Below are 20,771 nucleotides of genomic sequence, written 5' to 3' on the forward strand. Positions count from 1 at the left end.
TAGCTTTAATCATATGGGAAGAAAAGGTTAGAGCTCCAAAACACACACATCTGTTTGAAGCTGGGGTTTTTTTTTCCCCCTCCCACCAAATAATATTTACTGTGCAAAGGCAGCAAGGCCAGAGTGTGTTTTGAATGTGAACGAGGATACAGAATAAACCACATTTCATTTTGTAGTGTACCCCAGTTGAAAGCACTTTAAAAATTCAGTTTTTTAGCCACACTAAATTCTGGTAATTATTATTTCTAAACTTGTATTGGGGAAACCAGAGCATTTGAGTACATTTTAGTCATTAAAATGTTAAAGTGGATCTTTTGTTGTGGTGGTGGTGGTTAAAATACTGTAGGAAAAGAAAACATTTATGGATATAAGTCTTTTTCATATGGCCATCATTAGTAATGCTTTTTAATAGATCTTTCATTGATCTTGTGTAGCACCAGTATCTATAGTCCTTGTAAATACATCTTTACATGCTTTTATGAGCCAGAATTGCTTCTCGAGACTTAGAATTTGCTGATGAGAAAATTACAAAATTCCATAGCACTATTTGCCTCTTTTTGTTAATTTTAAATACTGAAGTTGGTTTTTTTATGTTGAAATTTTCATGTCTGTTTTTTTGTGTTAAAGGGTTTGATACTTATTAATTGAATTCTTAAGGTTTTGTTTCTCCCTTACCATCCTCACAGATGAGCATGGCAAGGATCAAGGTATAAATATTCGCCAGAAGGTGAAAGAATTGGTTGAATTTGCCCAGGATGACGACAGGCTTCGTGAGGAGCGAAAGAAAGCAAAGAAGAACAAAGACAAATATGTTGGGGTTTCCTCAGACAGTGTTGGAGGATTCAGATACAGTAAGTATCAAAGACAAACTGACACCTAAGCATTTGTTTAGCTTCCTTGTATGTATTTTAAGAATCACGGAAATACAAAAGACCAAAATCTGCCCCCCACTCCTCACCCCCACCGCTGAAATAGAATACTAATGTATCTGAAGTACTCATTTTGGCTTCTATTATATGGATATTAGGAATCTTCTTTTCTTTCTTGTCTTGTCTTTTTTTTTTTTTTTTTTTTTTTTTTTTTTTACTTTTGTGGGTTCAAGAATACAATTTTAACCATTAGTTGTTAATCAAATGACTATAAACTTTTTAAATTGACACACAGAGAATAAAACAGATATATACCCTTTCCTCTTGGAATTACCATTTTTTAAAAGAAAAAAGCATTTCTCTTCCTCACCATCTAGAGCATAAAAATACAAAGTTTGAAGAGATTTTGAACAAATCAGCTCTATCTGGGGCCAAAAACAGGTAAGCTTCCTGTAAGTTAGTTTTGCGTCAGTCTCTTTTCCCTTAAGTAAACAGTACTTTAATTTGACATAGAAAAAGGAGACTAACAATACAATCAGTTTTTCACCTAGGCCTATCACTTTATTCCTAACACATTTAAGAGCAGCTAGAACATTGATTGCTCATGTTTATTTTTAATATACTAATACAGTTTCCCCAAAATAGATCACTAGGTACTTGAAACAGGCACAGAAAATAACTCTGTTACAACATGTTGCTTTGGATTCATTCTGTCTTCCTTAAGCTCTGACCATCCCTTTTGTGTATACACAGATAGGCTAGTGCTCTGTATACTTAGCCACAGATTGGGACTTCTCAGTGCCCCCCACCCATATCTCCGTTTTTTAAGTATTTGGATTACACTGGGATCTCAGAACTCCTGCATTGGAACCGTGTAAAAGTTTTCTGTTTCTTATCTTGTGATTATCTACAAAATAATATCTTTGTTCAATGCTTTTTTGCTTCCTTGCTCTCAAAGATAAAAAATTATATTTAATTATTAAAGGATATTTTTAACAGGAAAATTCCTTTTATGACTAAGCATCACAAAAAGTCAGTTCTTTAATTGGGCAACAATATTTCTCTTAAATCATTTGTATGTTTTGGGGTTTTTGTTTGTTTAGTGGAGTAACAAATTTTTGGATTATTCACCTAAGTAGTTATTTTGTTCTTTAGCTTTTTCAAAGTAGTTATAGAGCAATTTAATGTGTTTTTGAGGAGAAATAGCTATTTGCAACTCATTTCCTCATTCTACTTATTTGTAACCCTCTTTTTATCAGCACAATATGTAATTAGATAAAATTTATAAAATTGAATAAGTTCTCAGACTCAGTCACTGTGAACTGATTACAACATCTGCCTTAGAGGGAGAGTTGAACATCTTATGTATTTGTATTGCATCCTTTTAAAATTATTTGTGATGTTATATTTACTGGTCAAAAACTTAATCAACTTTAGCTGTTTTGTATCTTTTCATTTTGACCTTAGATGGTGTCTTGCCAATAATCCAGTATCTTTGACACTCATTTAGTAGGATATCCATTACATTAATCAGTTTTGTTTTCATCTGCTTTCATTTTTCCTATAAATTTGTCTTTTCAAAATCTAGTTTATCACATTTTCATTGAAATGTGTGTTCACATTATTGGAAAATCACTCATTTTTATAAAGCCCTCTGGTTAAAATTTTGTCAAATTCTCTTTAAGTTGGTGGTCACTTTCAGATCTAGTGGACATATTTTAAAATCCTTTTACAAAAATTTTGGCTTTGCAGTTTTAGCAGGCAGTTCTGCAGAATGGTGTTCAATCTCCAGAGTGCTTTTTGGCCACCAGAACTTGGTCACAAAAGTTGCAGCACAAAGGCTCAGCCAGCCACCTTTTAATTATTTTGTTATTTCTCATTGCGTTTTCCCTTTTCTCTCCAGCCTGCCTTAGTTTTCATTGTTTTCTTCTTTTTAACCTCATCTGATTTCTCTGTACCTTCTACTCTTGTCTTTTTGGTTGAGTTTGGATGTGGAAATGGAGAGGTTCTTTTTAGTGCTTAGAATCCCTCTTATTTAGGCCATCAAGGTCAGGGTCTAAAACAAGTTTTGACATTTTGGGGTTTTTGTTTATTGCCATGATCTATTGTTTTCATTCTCAGATTCACACAGGTTTTGCCATCCCAGCATATGTTTAGACTTGGTGTTTTAATAGATCATCACTGTTCTGAACTGCTTGAGCATATTTCATGATTCTAGTCAGTGTAGTTCTGGGTGGTGAGAATATTCTTCTTTTTTTTTTTAATAATAATTAAAAGATGTTTTCCCATGCCGTGAAATCCATTGAATTATTTTTCTAGTTTGACACTTAAAGAATGACAGTTATTTTCAGCATATTTACAGCATACCAGGATGTGTAGCATTCAGAGTGCTGTCACCTATAGTTGGTGTTTTTTTAAGAGACTAATGCTGTCCAGTACTTTCCTAATAATTGAAGAACTATTAAGAGACAAGAATGAAATACAGTTCATTGTGTGACTTATAAAAACAAAAATATTCTCATTTCTCTTTGGCTTATATAGCCTGCGTTGGTTTCTGTGTTTCCCTCTGCTCTTTTAAGAACTTCCTGATACGCTGTGCTGTGCATTAAGGTGGTGTAAGTTTTCATAAACAGAAGCTTTTGAATCTGCACTCCTGCCACTTACTGACTGGCACTACATGGTGTGCCTTGCTGTAATTGTGCTGATCCAGCACTCTGCGAGCGCTCTATTTTCCTTTGAAAACTATTTTATTATGAGGAAAAGCTTCAGAAATAAGGACTATAGACACCTTTTGAATTTAATGTCCTTAGAGTTGCTTTTCTTTTTAATGCTTTATATAGGTGAAAGATACGATCCTGAACCCAAATCAAAATGGGATGAAGAGTGGGATAAAAACAAGAGTGCTTTTCCATTCAGTGATAAATTGGGTGAACTGAGTGATAAAATTGGAAGCACAATTGATGACACCATCAGCAAGTTCCGGAGGAAAGACAGAGAAGACTCTCCAGAAAGATGCAGGTATTAACACTTTGTTTCCTGGGTCTCTTGGAAAGGATGCTACACTCCACATATGAAGCTGGGTTTTTGTTTATCTGAATTTCAGATTTTCTTTTTTTCTTAATAGATTTTCTTTTTTTAGAGCAGTTTTAGGTTCACAGAAAAATTGTACATAAAGTAACAGAGTTGCCATGTTAACCCCCCATCCTGAGTATGGGTTTATGTGTACACACGTATGCATGCACACACACACACAGGGATACATTTCTCCTGTTACTAACATCTTGCATTATTAGTGTGGTACATTTATTAACAGTTGAAAGCCAATATTGATCTACTGTTCTTAACTAAAATCTGTTACTTGCATTAGGGTTCACTGTGTTGTACAGTTGAGAAATGCATAATATCCACCATTATAGAACCATACAGAATAGTTGCTCTGCCCTAAAAATGCCCTGTATAAAAATACAGAATGATTCATGAATTTGCATGTCATTCCTGCACAGGGGCCATGTTAATCTCCTCCGTATTACTCTAGTTTTAATGCATTTGCTGCTGATGTGAACACTCCGCAGCTGTTTTTAAGATGCTAGGTCAAACATTATTTGTAATTAGTATTGATACACTTTCCGTGTTGTCTGTGTCCATATTTTTCTAAAGTTGACTACATTTTCTGTGTTTTTATTCAGACTATTGGGGGGAAAAAAATTTCCCAGTAAGAATTTCCGAGGCTCATTTTGCATTTGGGCATCAGATCAGCCAGCCATCAAGTTATTGCTGAGGAATAATGGAGTTTGTTAACAATAAACTTAAATAAGTTTAAACAAAAGTTAAAAAGTGTTTGAAATTTAACTCTTTCTATGACATTTTATTATGATTTCATGCCAGTGTTACAGGAAAAAAAAAATCCAGATGAATTTTTAAGCTAAAATGTTTTCAAATGTAGATCTATGTTTTCATAAACTGTATTTTCTGGTGTTAAGGCATTTGTATTTCATTTTATGTAGAACAATACTTTGAACTTCTCAGCATTCACTTTTTGTTCTGACCTACCAATATACCTATATAAAAGTTAAAAGGGTAATATATATATAAGGACTTCATTTGCAAAAGCAAGTTTTACAAGTTCTTTGTCATTTGTGCTTCAGAGTATTTCCCTTGGATAGGCTAGATCAAGGATTTACCATTATTTTTTAGAAGTAAAACCTGATGCCTAATCAGGCTGTGTGGAACTTTCCTAAAGTAACAGTTAGTGATGGAGCTGTTTCTTCAGGGGAGTTCTTGTAATAAGTACCATCTCTCTCTCTCTCTCTCTCTCTTTTTTCCCCTTTTAAAAAAAAAAAAAAATCTTAATAGTTCAGATTTAGGGGTCACTAAAAAGAAGTAAAAATAAAAATATAATTTGAAATTTAAAATATTTGTTCAGTGCCCTAGGTATGTTTCTGTATTAAATTTCTCAAATGCCTTTTTCAAAGACTGTTTCTGGAATATAATCTTTGAAGAGCCAGAATTTACTTTTCATACTTTGAATATATCTATTTTACAACTGCATTTTTAGCTCTTCTATACTGAAGAGTATGTATGTTATAATAATGAATGATAACCTTGGGAAACTGTGCCTACTCAAATATACTGTGAATATTCCGTTTTTTCTCTTATTATTGTTCTCATGGCCTATGTGTTTGCGTTTTTAGTTTGGTTTAGAAAACATAGTGGCCATATAATGTGTTGCTATTTCCTGAAGAAATGTGGAAATCAGGTAGGTAGGCTGGTTAGAGATCTATGTGCATTCTTGTGTTGTTGCTTTACCCTACACCCGTCAATTTTTCTTTTTTTTTTCTGTTTCCTGTTTGATTTTTTTTTTTTTTTTAATGTTGCCTCTGCAACAGGTTCTTCTAGTTCCTAAATCTTTTATATGGAGTATTTGGGTTTAAAAGAGTAAAATATAATATAGAGTGTATTATTCATCATAGTAACTGAAGAGCACACCAGGGGACTTTACATCTTCAAGTATTTGTGAAAGAAGAGTAGACTTTTAGACAAAGTTGTGTGTGACCTCTGGCATGTTACCAAAATGTCAGACTTATTATTAGTTCATTATTAGATTCAGGAATTCTTGAACACTGATCAGATACGAAGCTTCCATTTCTTTATGTGCCAGTCAGTTTTATATTCTCATCGTATAAAGAAATTACCTTGCACTGATACTAAATTGGACATCAGAAAGGTAAGAAATTCTAGTTTTACTTACAGGGCTGATGGTGGGAATCTTTAGGTTATCTGTTGCTAAAAAATTGATGTAAGACAAGGGCTTTTGAACACTTAATTGGAACTTGTGGATTCCCTAAAATGCTTATAGATAAGAATACCTTTAACCCTTTTGCTGTATCTGAGAATCTCTTCTTGATCCTTGAATTATAGAGGTTCCAAATTGATTTATCTTTAAGTAGAATGGCTTTAGATTTGTCTGAGATGAATTAGTATAACTTTAAGTGTTTTATTTCAGAATATTTATAAATTAAACCATCTACTCTAAAATTAAGTAATATAGGTAATGGAACATATTTCAGGTAATTTCTGTCTTGCTAGCACCAGAAAAAAGCCGCAATGCTTTATTACTGAAGAACAGATTAGTGCTGATGTTTTAAATTCATGGCATATGAAAAACCCAATTTTTAAAAAATTATTACATATGTTTTTCTTTTGCCCCATTAAAAAAGAGAATTGTTTTGGGTATGCCTAAAGAGGAATTACTTCAAAACATTTTAAATATACTTGTTTCCTATAAAGCAATTTTCATAGTAAGGTAAAAGTTTATTCTTCTTATACTAAGCAAAATAGAGCACTGTTGTTGTAAAGTGCCGTGCTTCATATTTTTTTGCTTTTACAGGTGAACATTTAATCATTTGAATTTAGTTGGGATAGTGTTTAAAATGTGTCCACTGAAATTGTAGTATTTTATTATATGTTTATATAAGTGTATGAATCAGTGACAGAATTGTTACTTAAATGGGACTGAAGTTTGCACACCATCCATTTCAAGAAAATGGTCATCAAATGCAGATGTTTGAGTACACAGGATCTCATCAGTTGATTCTGATATGATATTACTGCCATTTTATTTTTTAATTAAGCTTTAAATCTATAATAAACACTTGAATTACTTCAGACTTTATTTGTACACATTTATGTAAATATGTTTTTGTGGCAGTGTTTTAGACTTACCTAGGGAATTGACCTGGATCCCATTGCCCCTCCCCAACACATACATGTCATTATTCAGATAGCTTGGGTAACATTCTGTTGATCCCTGTCAAATAGGGTATGGAATTTTGGAGCTACTGCTTTTGAAATTCTTTAGACCAAATCACTGAGGGCTCCATTTTAAAATAATCCCTAGTCTTATTATTTTGCTTCATTTTTAATATCTTTTAGCGACAGTGATGAGGAAAAGAAAGCAAGAAGAGGCAGATCTCCCAAAGGTGAATTCAAAGATGAAGAGGAGACTGTGACGACAAAGCATATCCATATCACACAGGCCACAGAGACCACCACAACCAGACACAAGCGCACAGCAAATCCTTCTAAAACCATTGATCTTGGAGCAGCAGCACATTACACAGGGGACAAAGCAAGTCCAGATCAGAATGCTTCCGCTCATACACCTCAGTCTTCACTTAAGGTGGGAAAGGCGTGAGTTTACACACTATATACAGTTTTGTTCTTACAGGTTACTTCTAGAATTATTGCATTAATAGGGTTTGGCATTCCTAGGCAATCATATTAATTATAGATCGTCTGGGCTGTATTACTCAGAGTCAATAATAAGAAATCTCTTTGGGGGAAGAAGCCTCTCCAGTTGCTGCATGATTGTGTATGCACTTCCTATGAAAGTAGAAGTGATACTTTGGGTTTGTTTGGGAAGGGTGGCAAGTCAGAATTTAGTGCATTTGTTTCCTTCTAGACACCATCACTGGTTGCCGAAAACAATCGAGATTCACTAAGGAAAACAGGAGTATTTAGAAGTTGTAAGAAATGACAGAAGAGGACCAACTACATATATAGGGGAAATAGTCTCATTTTATATTCCCTATGAAGGGAGGCTTATTTGCCTCATTACTGATCAGTAGCAACACTGCTTTCTCCTGCCTTCTTCATTTTGTTTTTTTTATTCACCCACGGAAATGAAATCCACCTACTAGATACCTGGCCGCAAGCTAATGTCTTGGCAGTCTCCCCAACTTGTGCTTATCCAGTTTGTGTCTTCGCATCAGAAGTAGCAAGGGGAAAACATTTTTCTTATGTATCCTGCAGATTGTAGTTAACTCTAAAAAGAAAGTTAGTTTTTCAGAAAACTAAATGTACCCGTAGAATGTTACAGTTATTTGTGTCTAAGTTGAGAATCAGAGATGACTAGAGCAGGTTTAGGAAAATAGAAGAAATTTGTTTTCCAAGCTTTATTAAGTTCTGCGTGTGTTTTCAGACTTCAGTGCCTAGCAGCAAGTCATCTGGTGACCTTGTTGATCTATTTGATGGCACCAGCCAATCGACAGGTAAGCTTCCACATTGGCTTTTTTCTTTTCAGTAACCTTTGATTTCAGAGTAGTTTTTCAAAATGCCAAATAAAGGATAGAATGAAAAATAAATTTTTTTGCATTGCATTTATTTTTAATAAATTAATGAGCCTTGACCTTTATTTGGGAAAATGATTTAATTGCCTAAGGTAAAGAGGAGTGCTTAAATATTTGACCAGTAATTCAGTATTATCTCTGTCTCCTTAATTTCTTAATGCTGAATGGGTTCCTTTGCTTTCTCTAGAAGCAAAATGTACTGCTCTGCCCATTTTATTGCCTTTCCTTAAATCTTAATTCTGGCTCTCAGCATTAGCTATAGTAGCATTCATTTAAACTTTTTACTCAATTATTCAACAAGTATTTATTGAACCAAACACTGTTCTGCGTGCTTGAGGTATAGTGCTTAGTGAAACAAAGTTATTGCCATCATGGGAAGGTCAGGTGGAAGAAGTAGTCATTAATTAATGAGTCACATATAGTTACCTAGTTATACACATGATGAGAGCTTTGGAGGAAAGGGGAATTCTATGAAAGTACATAACCACCTGCTTGACATATTTTAAGGAGGCCGTAGCAAAACAGTAGTTTCTTTACCAAGATTTTCTTGGAGATAGGATTAATGATTTCTAAAGTTAGACTTTCAGTAAATGCCAGATTTGATTTGAGTAATTCCCTGTATATTAGGTTTTGTTGTTGTTGTTGTTTTTTTTCCCCCAAGAAAATTGGCATTTTAGGTTGCATTTGATGATTATGGAGTTCTAATAAAGTGCTATGCTACAAGTCAAAACACCTTAAGAAAAACAACTTCAGTTTAAAGATGATCTTTCCCAACCTGTTTAAAGTTTATTTCACATTAAAGTGTAGATGCTATATATAGATTGCTATATAATATGCAAAGTAAATCTGTTGTTCCTCAATGTGTGTAGTGATTTTTCAAGTGAATTGTTTTAAAATTCACAGTAGTGCTTAAATGGAAGTCTGTGATAGAAAGTACTTTCATTGATAGTATAGTACATGTAATTAATAGAAAATCTTCTGGTATTTTCTCCTCCTTGCCCAGTACCATAAAATTCTTGGATTGGGATTGAACTTCATGGGGCATCTGGTTCAACCAAGTTTCTGAGCTGCTTCAGTTCCTGTTCCCTTTTTGCTATAACTCTTAAATGTTCCTAAAATATTTTGTGAACGCCATTGAACTCTCATGCCCTAGATTACGAAAAACTACATCAGTTGTTTAACAGTTTATGTGGTGTCTTTTTGTATGTTTAAAATCCTAACTGTAGGGGTGTTTTCGTGGCCCGTCGGTTAGGTGTCTGCCTTCAGCTCAGGATCCTGGGATTAAGCCCCACACAACGGGCTCCTTGCTCTTCAGGGAGCCTGCTTCTCCCTCTCCCTTTGCCTGCTGCTCCCCCTGGTTGTGCTCTCTCTCTGTCAAATAAATCTTTAAAAAAAAATAAGTAAAAATAAAATCTTAACTGTAGTATTAACAGTGTGTAGTCATATAATAAAACATAGTGTTACAGAATATCAACTATTTTGGACTTCCTGGCATGAAATATTAAGGAGCCCCTTTCATGCATCTGTGGAAAGTTTTAATGGAGCAATCAGAGAAGAATTAACTAGGAAGGTCAGATGAATGATGTAACTTTTTTCCTCAGTGATACCAAGATTACTCTGAACAGACAGAATTATTAAATCCCTGCATGCTTCCTTTGTTTGGCAAGAAACCATTGAGAGCTTTTTCTTCTCCAGTGCAAACAGTAGATTGACTAATTAAATAGAAGTAGCAATTAATATTATTATAATAATTAAGACAGAGTCTGAAATCTTGGAAATTCCTTGCCGTGGCATTTGTTTTATCATAATAATCTCTAAAAACAAACTGAATATAGGTCTACATCAGAATTATTTTTTAAAGTTGTCTTCTGCTTGAAACAGTATGCTTACCCAGTTTGTGTAGAACACTCTTCAATCAGTTCATAAATTTTGTTTCCCAAATCTCTATTTAAATACTTTAGTAATCTATTTTAAATTAACTTGAGCAGTGGAAAAAATATTAGATATTTAATCTTCGCCACCTACACGTGAAAAAGTCGAAGAATCTACCATATTAGCATTGCTACTTGGTATGCCGTATGGGTGTCATTTACCAGATGTGCCTGTACTTACAATATTACCATCATGCAAGTAATATGGGCATGAACTGTAAACCCAAGCAGATACGGCAGCATCTGTACCTCTCACCAGATAAATACCTCCTCTGAGAATATGCTCAAATTTCCTTTCTTTTTTTTTTTTTTTAATGCTACTACATCCTTTTTGTTAACATCTTTAAGACTGTGTGTGGTAAAGTCATTGGAGAATATGTACCAAGTTTTAAAATAAACATGTGAAACCCATTCACCAAGAATCCATCACCACTGAGTGATGTTCTTTTAAAAGCTATACTCTAAGGATATTCTGGTGGCTTTTACATATAGTACATTTCTAAGTGAATATTTTAAAAAATGAATTAACTTCACAGTATTTAGAAAATAAGCCAGTTAAAACTAGAATCCCCAAAACATCCCATTTCATTTTCTACTGTATCTCACTTTTATAAAAGTTCATATCGTCTCCTTTGTCCCTTCCTAATTAAGGAATTTAGGTCTTGATTGACTTACTATTCTTTAAGTTATCTCTAGTACAATAAATGAGGTTGAAGAGAAAATACACCATAGTACAGATAGAGGGCCATTACATGTTTTGAATTCTTTTTTTTTTTTTTAAGTTTAAAATGTTTTAAAGATCAAATATGTCAAATCCAAAATGTTGCTACATTTATATTTGAACCTGTTGTCTTGTACCCAGTAATCACAAAAATTAGTTGAGGATATTTACATAAATATGAGCCACGTGGTTACATATTGAGTACACTGATTTATATGTTAGAATTTCCATGGGGTTTTCTCTAGTTTAAGTCAAGTTTACTAAAAATAAAATGTTTTAACATTTTCTCTTCATTCATTAAAAGTCACACATGCTCATTTTAGAAATTTGTTGGAAAACAAAGTGATTCACTGTGACTTAGATGCATAATTATTGGGGTGAATACTCTTTTTTAAGTACACTTTCTATATATTGAGTCCAATATATTAAGCATTTATTAAATGGCAGATCTTTTTCAGACTTTAGATAAGGCTTTTACTTCACTGTGAACTGCTTTTCACCCACGTTCTTCTGACCATTTCCCTGTAATTGTTGGTATTCTTTACAGACTGGTAATTGCTTTATATCTTAACATTGTATGAGTATGCTGTAATTTATTTAACCAGACAGTCTCTTATTTTTGGGGTATTAGGTTTTGTTTTGTTTTGTTTCCAAATTTTTCTTTTGGAAAAGTAGTGGAGTAGCATCTTTCAAAACCATCCAGTTTGGTAAGGAGAAAGTAGTATTTCATTTTATTTTGTATTTGTTTGATGCCTCAGTTTGCATATTTACCTTGTTCTTTTAGGCCATTTGTTCCTTTGTCCATTTCTTTTAGTGGAGCTATTTATCCTTAGTGTTTTCTATGTAAGCTTCTTACATATATATTAATCTTTGTCATATGTTTATAATTTTTTATTGCATTTTGTCAGTTCTTTTAATTTTAAATTGGTTAGAATTTTTCTTGCACAGTTCTTTATAATGTAATCTAGATTAAATTCTTTGTTGAAGAACTTTTCATTTGAAGCCTAAGCACTGTCTAGTTCAGCTATATTTTTCCTGTTCACAGTATTGCTTTGGAAAATACATGTTCCCAGCTGGTGATTGTAAATAACCTCCTTGCTATCCTGAAAAGGCAGATGGAAATGGTTCATTTATAATGACAGCTCTCATGTGGCAATCTTGAAGGATAGGTCTTGTGAAATTTAGCAGTCTTCTATGTGCAGCAATTTTTGGTACACTCTTACTTAAATTCCCTTAGATAGAAGTTATCTGGGAAAATGCTTCAGTATGTAGAAAATTTCTGTTGAATTTGAGGCACTGGTAGGAATAACGTCACACACATAAGGATAGTCCCTCCTAGGAGAGAGGATTTATTTCCTAAAAGAAATAAAAGATTTTAAATTATTGAGATAGAGATCATTTTCAGATTGAAGATCATATTGTGTAAAACCCAAGGAGAAGCATAATCTGTGCCACTTCAGAAGGTTAGACGAAACTTAAGTCCTTTTCAAGAAAAGGTAGCTTTTATTTGTAAAATACTTTATGTGTGTTTCTATTCTTGCAGTATTCTTTAATTGGTTATGTTGAAATCAAACTTCTATAGTGTGGGGGAGAGGTATAATATTTGCTGTAGATAAATTAGGAATACAATATAATTTCAGTTCAGATGTTAGAAGGTGAAGCAGTGGAATAACAAAATTGGTAATTATCTGAAACACTAAATCAGGATATGACAAAATTAAAATATCTTACCTGGTTTGAAGTTATGATCCTATAGTATTCAAGTGCCTTTTTTTTTTTTTTTAAGATTTTATTTATTTATTTGACAGAGAGAGATCACAAGTAGGCAGAGAGTCAGGCAGAGAGAGAGGAGGAAGCAGGCTCCCTGCTGAGCAGAGAGCCCAATGCGGGGCTCCATCCCAGGATACTGGGATCATGACCTGAGCCGAAGGCAGTGGCTTAATCCACTGAGCCACCCAGGCGCCCTCAAGTGCCTTTTTCTACATAGGCACTTTACCGCAGACTGGATAACATTTGAAAATCTCCTAACTTGTTTAGCGTAATAAATTACATATTGATGTTTATTCACTGCTGGATGAAGCAAATTAAAATAATCCCCAATTTTCAGATCCCTTAATGTTCTAGGATGAAGCAAATTAAAATAATCCCCAATTTTCAGATCCCTTAATGTTCTAGCAAATGATTTAACTGTCATTCTATTACCTAATATTATACTTTGATCAATATTTTTAACATTCAGAAACAATACAGAAGATAAATTTATGAATATAAAGCAGCAGCTCTTTGCAACATTCATTTCCTTGCTTGTTTTTATTAATACATGTGCTTTATTTTTATTAATTAATGTGCTTTATTTTTTATTAATACATGTGCTTTATTTATTAATACATGTACTTGTTTATATAGTTTAAAACTATAGCTTATTGATCTTTTCTGCCTCTCACCACATTTTATCAGATTATGTATATTTAAAGAAGAGATAAACAAATTGCTGTGATATCATCCTTTGGATAACTAGCCAGATGAGCTATAGTGTTGGTAGAAGTTGAGAATCTTGGCCTTGGTGGGAGTTAGGTTAGTTCATGGTGAGTGAGGCTATATGAATATGTGCATCTGTAATGAGGTAAAGAAATGAGAAATTTGTTATGCTTGCTGATAGTTGACTACAGTAAATGTGCATTAAAAAGAAATACCAGGTACACATGTATCAGAAACTGATTTGTTCCTTTTATTACTGCTGGCCATTTATTAAGAAAGGAAGATGGTTCTAGTTTAATTAACCCAGTTGAGTGTAGCAGATGGGGCAGAATGTCTTGCAGCGATAAGACAATTCAGAAATGGCACCAGATGTTGGAATCTATCCCTGGTGGTATTTGAGTGCAGCCCAGATGTTCCAGTCCCACCTGGCTAGTTTCTAAGCACTGCAGGCTAAGCAGCTGTGATGTAACCTATATAATGTTCGCATAACACTAAAAGCACCATAATTGAACTGCTGCTCTAAACTTCTAAGGTTGTGACTCTTAAGAGGTGAAATCTTTAAGGACAAAGAAAAATAAGGACAGCTATTTAAGGGTTTAGATCCTTTGACTACTGCTATTTTGTTGATAACTGAATTGGACAGAAATGGAATATTAAAATTTTGTGTAATATTGTTCAAATTGTAGGTAAAAGTAAATATTCTTATCCACATAGTGTTTACAGATAAAAATTGTAAAATTCACACAGTATGTGAATGTGCTGTTTGTGCACAGAGATTGATTTTGCAACCTTTGGATCTCACCCCTTTAAAAACACCAGTCTAGAAGTAGCAAAAAGCTGCTATTTTTTCATGGATTAAAAGTATTTGCCTGTTCATGGAGTAGATAATAGAAAACAAATAGTCCACCAAAATCATTCCATTCATTTTTTCCTATGTAGATATTAAAACTGATCATTATGCAAATCAGCCTCAAAAATTTTTCTCTTTTTATTTAAAAAAATTTCAAACCTACAGAATATTTGCCACATTTTCTTCATCTCTCTCTCAAGGTCATTTTTTTTTACTATATACCATTTGTTTATTGTGTACCATTTGAGAGAAAATTGGAAATAGCCAGGACATTTTGCCCCCAAAATAACTTAAGCATATATCTTCTTAAAACAGGGACATTCTCCTCTATAATCACAATATAATTATCATACTTGAGAAATTTAACATTTAAACAGTATTGTCTAATATACAGACCATTTTCAGATTTCCTTGATACCTCAATTACGTCATTTCAGGTTAGCACTTTTTAGAAAAATCCAGGATCCAATCAAGGATCATGTATTTCATTTACTTGTCATGTTTCTTTAGGCTCCTTTAATTTGTAGCAGTCCTAGTCTTCTTTGTCCTTTACAATGTTGACATTGGGGGCGCCTGGGTGGCTCAGTGGGTTAAGTCTCTGTCTTTGACTCAGGTCATGATCCTAGGCTCCTGGGATCGAGCCCCACATCGGGCTCCCTGCAGGGAGCCTGCTTCCCCTCTCTGCCTGCCTCTCTGCCTACTTCTGATCTCTCCATCAAAAAATAAACAACAACAACAAAAAACAATGAAAAACAATGTTGACATTGTCTGAAGAGTCTTCAGAGTTGTTCTGCACAATGTCCCTCAATTTTGTTATTTGTCTGATTCATTCCTCATGATTACATTCAGGTTAAATATTTTTGGCTGGAATTCTTAACACGGGTGATGATCTCCTTTCAGTCCCTTGCATTAAAGTGCCCATGAATACTATTTTCTCTGATTATTAGTGGCATTAAATTTGATCAGCTGTTTAGGTCAATATCTATTGAATTTCTCTATTGTAAAAGTAGCTTCATTCCTTTGTATTTATCAAGTAATCTGTGGGGTGATATTTGGTGATTATGTGAATATTGCCTAGCAACATTTTACTCAGGTTTTAGCATCCACCAAAGGTTCTTTGGATTACGCATAAAGAGTGTAATTGATTGGATAAACCACAGGTCCAGGCTGTGTTCAGGCAGTGTAACTGAAGGATAACTAATCACAAATGTAGTGTCAATTACTTAAAAGATAAAGAACGTTAAGAGTTTGTGGTAGCTTAAAAGCATGGTGATGTGAAAGCTTAGATCAGCAAGCTAGCTTCTGTGATAGGTCTGGAGCATCTAATAATAGGTAATTTTTAAGTGTGGTGCTAAAATGGCTTCCTGAAATTGGTATCGGTTATTCTGTGGTTTAACAATTTTAACTTTTCTTCATGCTTAATTTCTAGGAGGATCAGCTGATTTATTTGGAGGATTTGCTGACTTTGGCTCAACTGCTGCATCAGGCAGTTTCCCTTCCCAAGGTATGATACAGTTTGGCCAGAAATTTAGGGGCAGTGAAAAGGTTATCAAGACCAAACAGTTTCCTCCTCCACCAAATAAGCTTCTTTTTGGTGTTTTACTCCTTATAGTATTTATAATTCCTAAATCCTAAAGAATTTATTCACAAAGGTGTTTTATTGGGTCAGTGTCTTAAATGTGCTAAATGAATTAATTTAGTTGTAAACTACTCAGGCAGGCACACCTAAATAAAATTGCCCTCATTTATAAGCAACTCTTATTTAGCTTTTTTTTTTTTTTTTTTTTTTGGTGGGGGAAGGATAGTGTTGTGGGGAGTATGATCTCAATTTAGCAGGAAGAATATTATGGTTTATGTTTAGGTTATATGATAATGATTCCAAGGACATTAGGATTGAACAGATTATCTTAATAAAATTCATTTCTTTGTTATTTAGATATATTAAGAGCACTTCTATAAAACATAACCGAACTACATTTTGACACATCCTTAAATAGAGAGCAGTTGAATCTCAGGCAAAACTTCCCTCCATGTTAGATTAGAAATTTTAAAATGCCTTCAATTTATTCTGGTGATCATTTTGCAGTATATACAGAACCAAATCTTTATGTTGTGTACTTGAAACTAACAATACAGGTTTAAACATCAAGGATTGAGGTGAAGCATTTGTCTTTTTCTCCCCATTATGAATATTTTTACCTTACTGCCTCTGCCATATAGTATAGTAGCTGTTTAACTTTGGAAAAGCTGCTGAGCCTCCAACTTTCTAAAATGAGGAACACCTTTTGACATGGTTCTTTATAAGGATATAAAGTAGTTTCTGTAGAAGTGGATAGAATAGGGACTGTGTTATTAAGTGTGCTTTCTTCTTCAAATTGTAAAGGAGTTGGCTATAGTGGTTTTTTGTATAAAATCTTGTCACTCTTAAGTTTGAGAGAGAATATGACAATTTAGTTATAAATTTTAAACGTGAAGTGAAGCAGGGAGAAAAGGTGTAATTTAGCTGAATTTGTCTTACTCATTTCAAGTAGAGTTAATGCCATTAGATTAATTGAATTAAAACATATATTTAGTAATATATGATGTAGTTTTGTCAGGATTTAGGAAGAAAGATACATAGGCTTTAATCATCTGGGGTTATTTTGGTAGCCTACTTGTATAAATTCCGAGTATTACCCAGAAACCGGAATTGTGCAGTAATTAACTTGATTTTAGAAGTATGGTTTTGGGACGCCTGGGTGGCTCAGTTGGTTAAGCAGCTGCCTTCGGCTCAGGTCATGATCCCAGCGTCCTGGGATCGAGTCCCACATCGGGCTCCTTGCTCTGCAGGGAGCCTGTTTCTCCCTCTGACTCTGCCTTCCACTCTGTCTGCCTGTGCTTGCTCTTCGCTTGCTCTCTCTCTCTCTCTGACAAATAAATAAATAAATAAAATCTTTAAAAAAAAAAAAAGAAGAAGTATGGTTTTGTCTTCGAAGGGTTAATACCTTACTTTAGGCAAATCAAGTGGAAGATAAACATTACCCTAATTTTACAGACTGCCTGTGTAATTCTTAAAGTTTTTATGTATATAAAGTTGCCTACTATGCAAATAATTAGAATATCTTAATGTTGCTAAGTGATACATCTCTTCATCTGTATGCATGTGATTAATATAACCTGATCACCATTACGCAAGGGGCTGAAACTGTTGTGACAATAATTAATCTTTTCTGAACAATATATGCCCCACTAGAAATCTCTTCCTCCTATGATTAATCATTTCAGATAAAGTTTTCAGATGGGGCAACACGTTTTGCCCCAGTTTCCATTTGTACTCTGTTTTATAGATCAAGCATATAGGAAATCAGCATAAAGTTTACCTATATCCAGCAAGTCTTTCTTAAATTACTTTAAATTGTTTAATATATAGAATTAATTGTAAAAATTTTAAATCAGTCTTTTTTGTAAAGAAGATCAAAGACCTATTTTAATAAAACCCTGAGGTGATGAATATTAGCCCAGTTCTTATATTAAATTGTTGGTAGAACATGGGTTTTCTGAGTTATTTTCTTTTGAAGGGGCTTATATTATATATTACCATTATAATATGGTAATAGAGAAATATAATTTTAAAGACTTAATACTATTGTTCTCTTTAGATATTTAGCATAATGAGACACAGTATTGGAGTGGTTGGTTACCTTATAGACTAGACAAAGTGTATTTCCAAGTTGTAAGTGAACATGGAGTACAAAGAGATGGTGTTAATTAACTTGGAAATATATACTATTCTTTTTCAGATGACCGTTTATATGTAGCTCTTTCTTCACCTTTGCTTTTTCAACTTCTGTTAGTTCATATTTATCTATTTATTCCTTTCTTAGATTTATTTACTTAGAGTCATGCATAGCCTATTTAAAGAATTTTTTTCCTTAGTATCAGTTGCCTTTATATTTATTATAATCCAAATAGTATATGTATGCAGAATTTTAGAAGTTTGGCCTATACTGTTTTATGATGTACCTAAAGAAAAGAAAATGTGATGCCTTTGGCCCTTAATTGTGTTTTCACAATTAATCCATAGTAATAATAATAAACCCTAAATGGCACTTAACATATTAAATTCACACACAAAAAACATTAATCTTCACAACTTAGATTTTTAAAAAGTGAGACACAGAGAGGGTTATGTAGTTTTCCCAGGGTCACTCATCTAGTAAGGTACAAAATCTATGCTCTTAAACACTATAGTCCATTAATTAACCTATTACCAATTTTTATATTATTGAATGCATTAAATCTTAAACTTGTTATAATTATCTTTGAATGTAATGATAAGAGTTCCCCCTGAGTTCCCCTCTATACCCTAGTTTTTATTTAAATAACTAAATTGAACAGTCCCGTTTGGAGTAAGCACTGTACTAGGGTTATACCATGGCTCTCTGCAGCTCTTGTGTTGGTTGTGAAAATGTGGCCAAAAGGGTAAGAACTTCTTACAGAAACTTACTAACCCTACTCTTGATTTTACTGAGTTTTTCTTTTCCATGCTTTTCTGTTTTGTTTCTTTATGAGTTTAATATCGTGAATTTGGGATTTTATTTACTTGAGACCATATAAGTCATACTTTAATTTCTCTGAACCTTTCCAAATAATGAATGGGTGAAATGAGTTGAATTCTTTGATTTTATTGAATGTCTCCTCATGTGAAGATTCTCGATCTCCCAACCAAAAGTTTAACCAGTTAAGTTTTCTCACTTTTCAGGGTTTTGGGCTCATCCATAGTTGTTTAGCTGGTAGCATATTTGATGATACGCAAAATTAGGTTGAAGGAAAGTTTTGATTGTAATTTCTGTGTATCACCTCAGACCTGCTAAGAAGTGGATTTTTCTTTCCTTTGCCACCTTGTTAACATTTGTGGAATATTCATGAGAAAAATAATGTCCAGATGGAGATGGTACCTGCAGATGTTAATCTGGATGGACACAGATCAGCTCTAATTTGTTTCAGTTCTGTTGTTTTGCTCTGCGCATTTCAGAAAGTTTCTTACCCTTACTGTTCCCTCTTAGTTACAGCGACAAGTGGGAATGGAGACTTTGGTGACTGGAGTGCCTTCAACCAAGCCCCATCAGGCCCTGGTGCCTCCAGTGGTGATCTCTTTGGCAGTGCCTCACAGCCAGTTGTGGAACTTGTCAGTGGCTCTCAACCAGCTTTAGGCCCACCTCCAGCTGCCTCAAATTCTTCAGACCTTTTTGATCTTATGGGTTCATCCCAGGCAACTATGACATCTTCCCAGAGTATGAATTTCTCTATGATGAGCACTAATACTGTAGGCTTGGGGTTGCCCATGTCAAGATCACAGGTAAGTTGTCTGCCTCCCTTGGAAACTTCGATTTCTAATCTTAAAGATTCTGTGACTAATGTAATGGTAGACTTGCGTGAGACAGGAAAAAAAGCCATACATAGATGGTTTTTGCATATGGCATGTACTTTACACTCTTTCCCCTGGTAGTCATTTGAGTTCTAGAGATCAAGGCTTTCTCACCCATCCTGTAGTCCGTGCAAAGCCAAGCATGATGCCTTGCACAGAGGAGGCAATTGCTAAAAGTTTATTGCATTCATAAACAATTTGGTATTTGGTGTTTAAAAAAAATCTGTTTTTAAGAAGGAATAGAGATCACCCATGGCCTGTGTTCACTTAGTAAAATATCTGTTCCTCAAAGAAATGTCACTTACTGGTTGCAAGCAGTCGTTACCAATATAGAAAATCATTCTCTAAAATGACTAATGCTCTTCCCTATTTTGGGCCTGCTCTACATTATGTAATTTTTATATAGGCTCTTCTTTCAGCTCATTTTCATAAAGAAAAACAACTAAATGGGAGTTTTTTAAGTTCACTTTTTTTTTTAAGTTTTTTTTTTTTTTTGGTAAGATTTTTTTTTTTTAAATTTATTTGACAGAGATCACAAGTAGGCAGAGAGGCAGGCAGAGAGGGAGGGGGAAGCATGCTCCCCACTGAGCAGAGAGCCCATGGGGCTCGATCCCATGACCCTGAGATCATGACCTGAGCCTAAAGCAAAGTTAACCCACTGAGCAACCCAGGCGCCCCTAAGTTCACTTTTTTACAGTTAAATCTAAATTACCTAATACTAACTTGAATTCAGACAAGCAAGCAAGCACAGTGTTAGAGTACATGTGTCTGAGTTGTACCAGAGTGCTGTTTTTGATTCAGGCAATTCTGAGTATTTTTTATGATGCTAATTACTCATTTTAATGTGTAGATTCTCTCCTTTTGGGTGTTAGGATGGAGGAACAGAA

The 20,771-nt window shown here is 34.1% G+C and overlaps 1 protein-coding gene and 1 non-coding gene across 3 annotated transcripts in view; one reads left to right on the top strand and one right to left on the bottom strand.

The window, feature by feature from the left end:
• The window catches only part of CLINT1 (clathrin interactor 1), a 59,898-nt gene that overhangs the window by 35,347 nt on the left and 3,780 nt on the right, over window positions 1-20,771 (top strand). For both annotated transcript variants that reach the window (XM_044230478.1, XM_044230486.1), the window contains exons 5-10: window positions 687-851; window positions 3,710-3,887; window positions 7,302-7,548; window positions 8,350-8,419; window positions 15,907-15,981; window positions 19,523-19,815. In XM_044230478.1, the coding sequence (XP_044086413.1) occupies window positions 687-851; window positions 3,710-3,887; window positions 7,302-7,548; window positions 8,350-8,419; window positions 15,907-15,981; window positions 19,523-19,815 (1,028 nt within the window). The remainder of the gene's footprint in view (window positions 1-686; window positions 852-3,709; window positions 3,888-7,301; window positions 7,549-8,349; window positions 8,420-15,906; window positions 15,982-19,522; window positions 19,816-20,771) is intronic.
• On the bottom strand, window positions 4,328-4,434 carry LOC122898232. Its single transcript, XR_006382921.1, has one exon. It is a non-coding gene; the product is annotated as a U6 spliceosomal RNA (small nuclear RNA).

Source organism: Neovison vison, chromosome 1 (assembly GCF_020171115.1).
Source record: "Neovison vison isolate M4711 chromosome 1, ASM_NN_V1, whole genome shotgun sequence".
Taxonomy (NCBI): Eukaryota; Metazoa; Chordata; class Mammalia; order Carnivora; family Mustelidae; genus Neogale; species Neogale vison.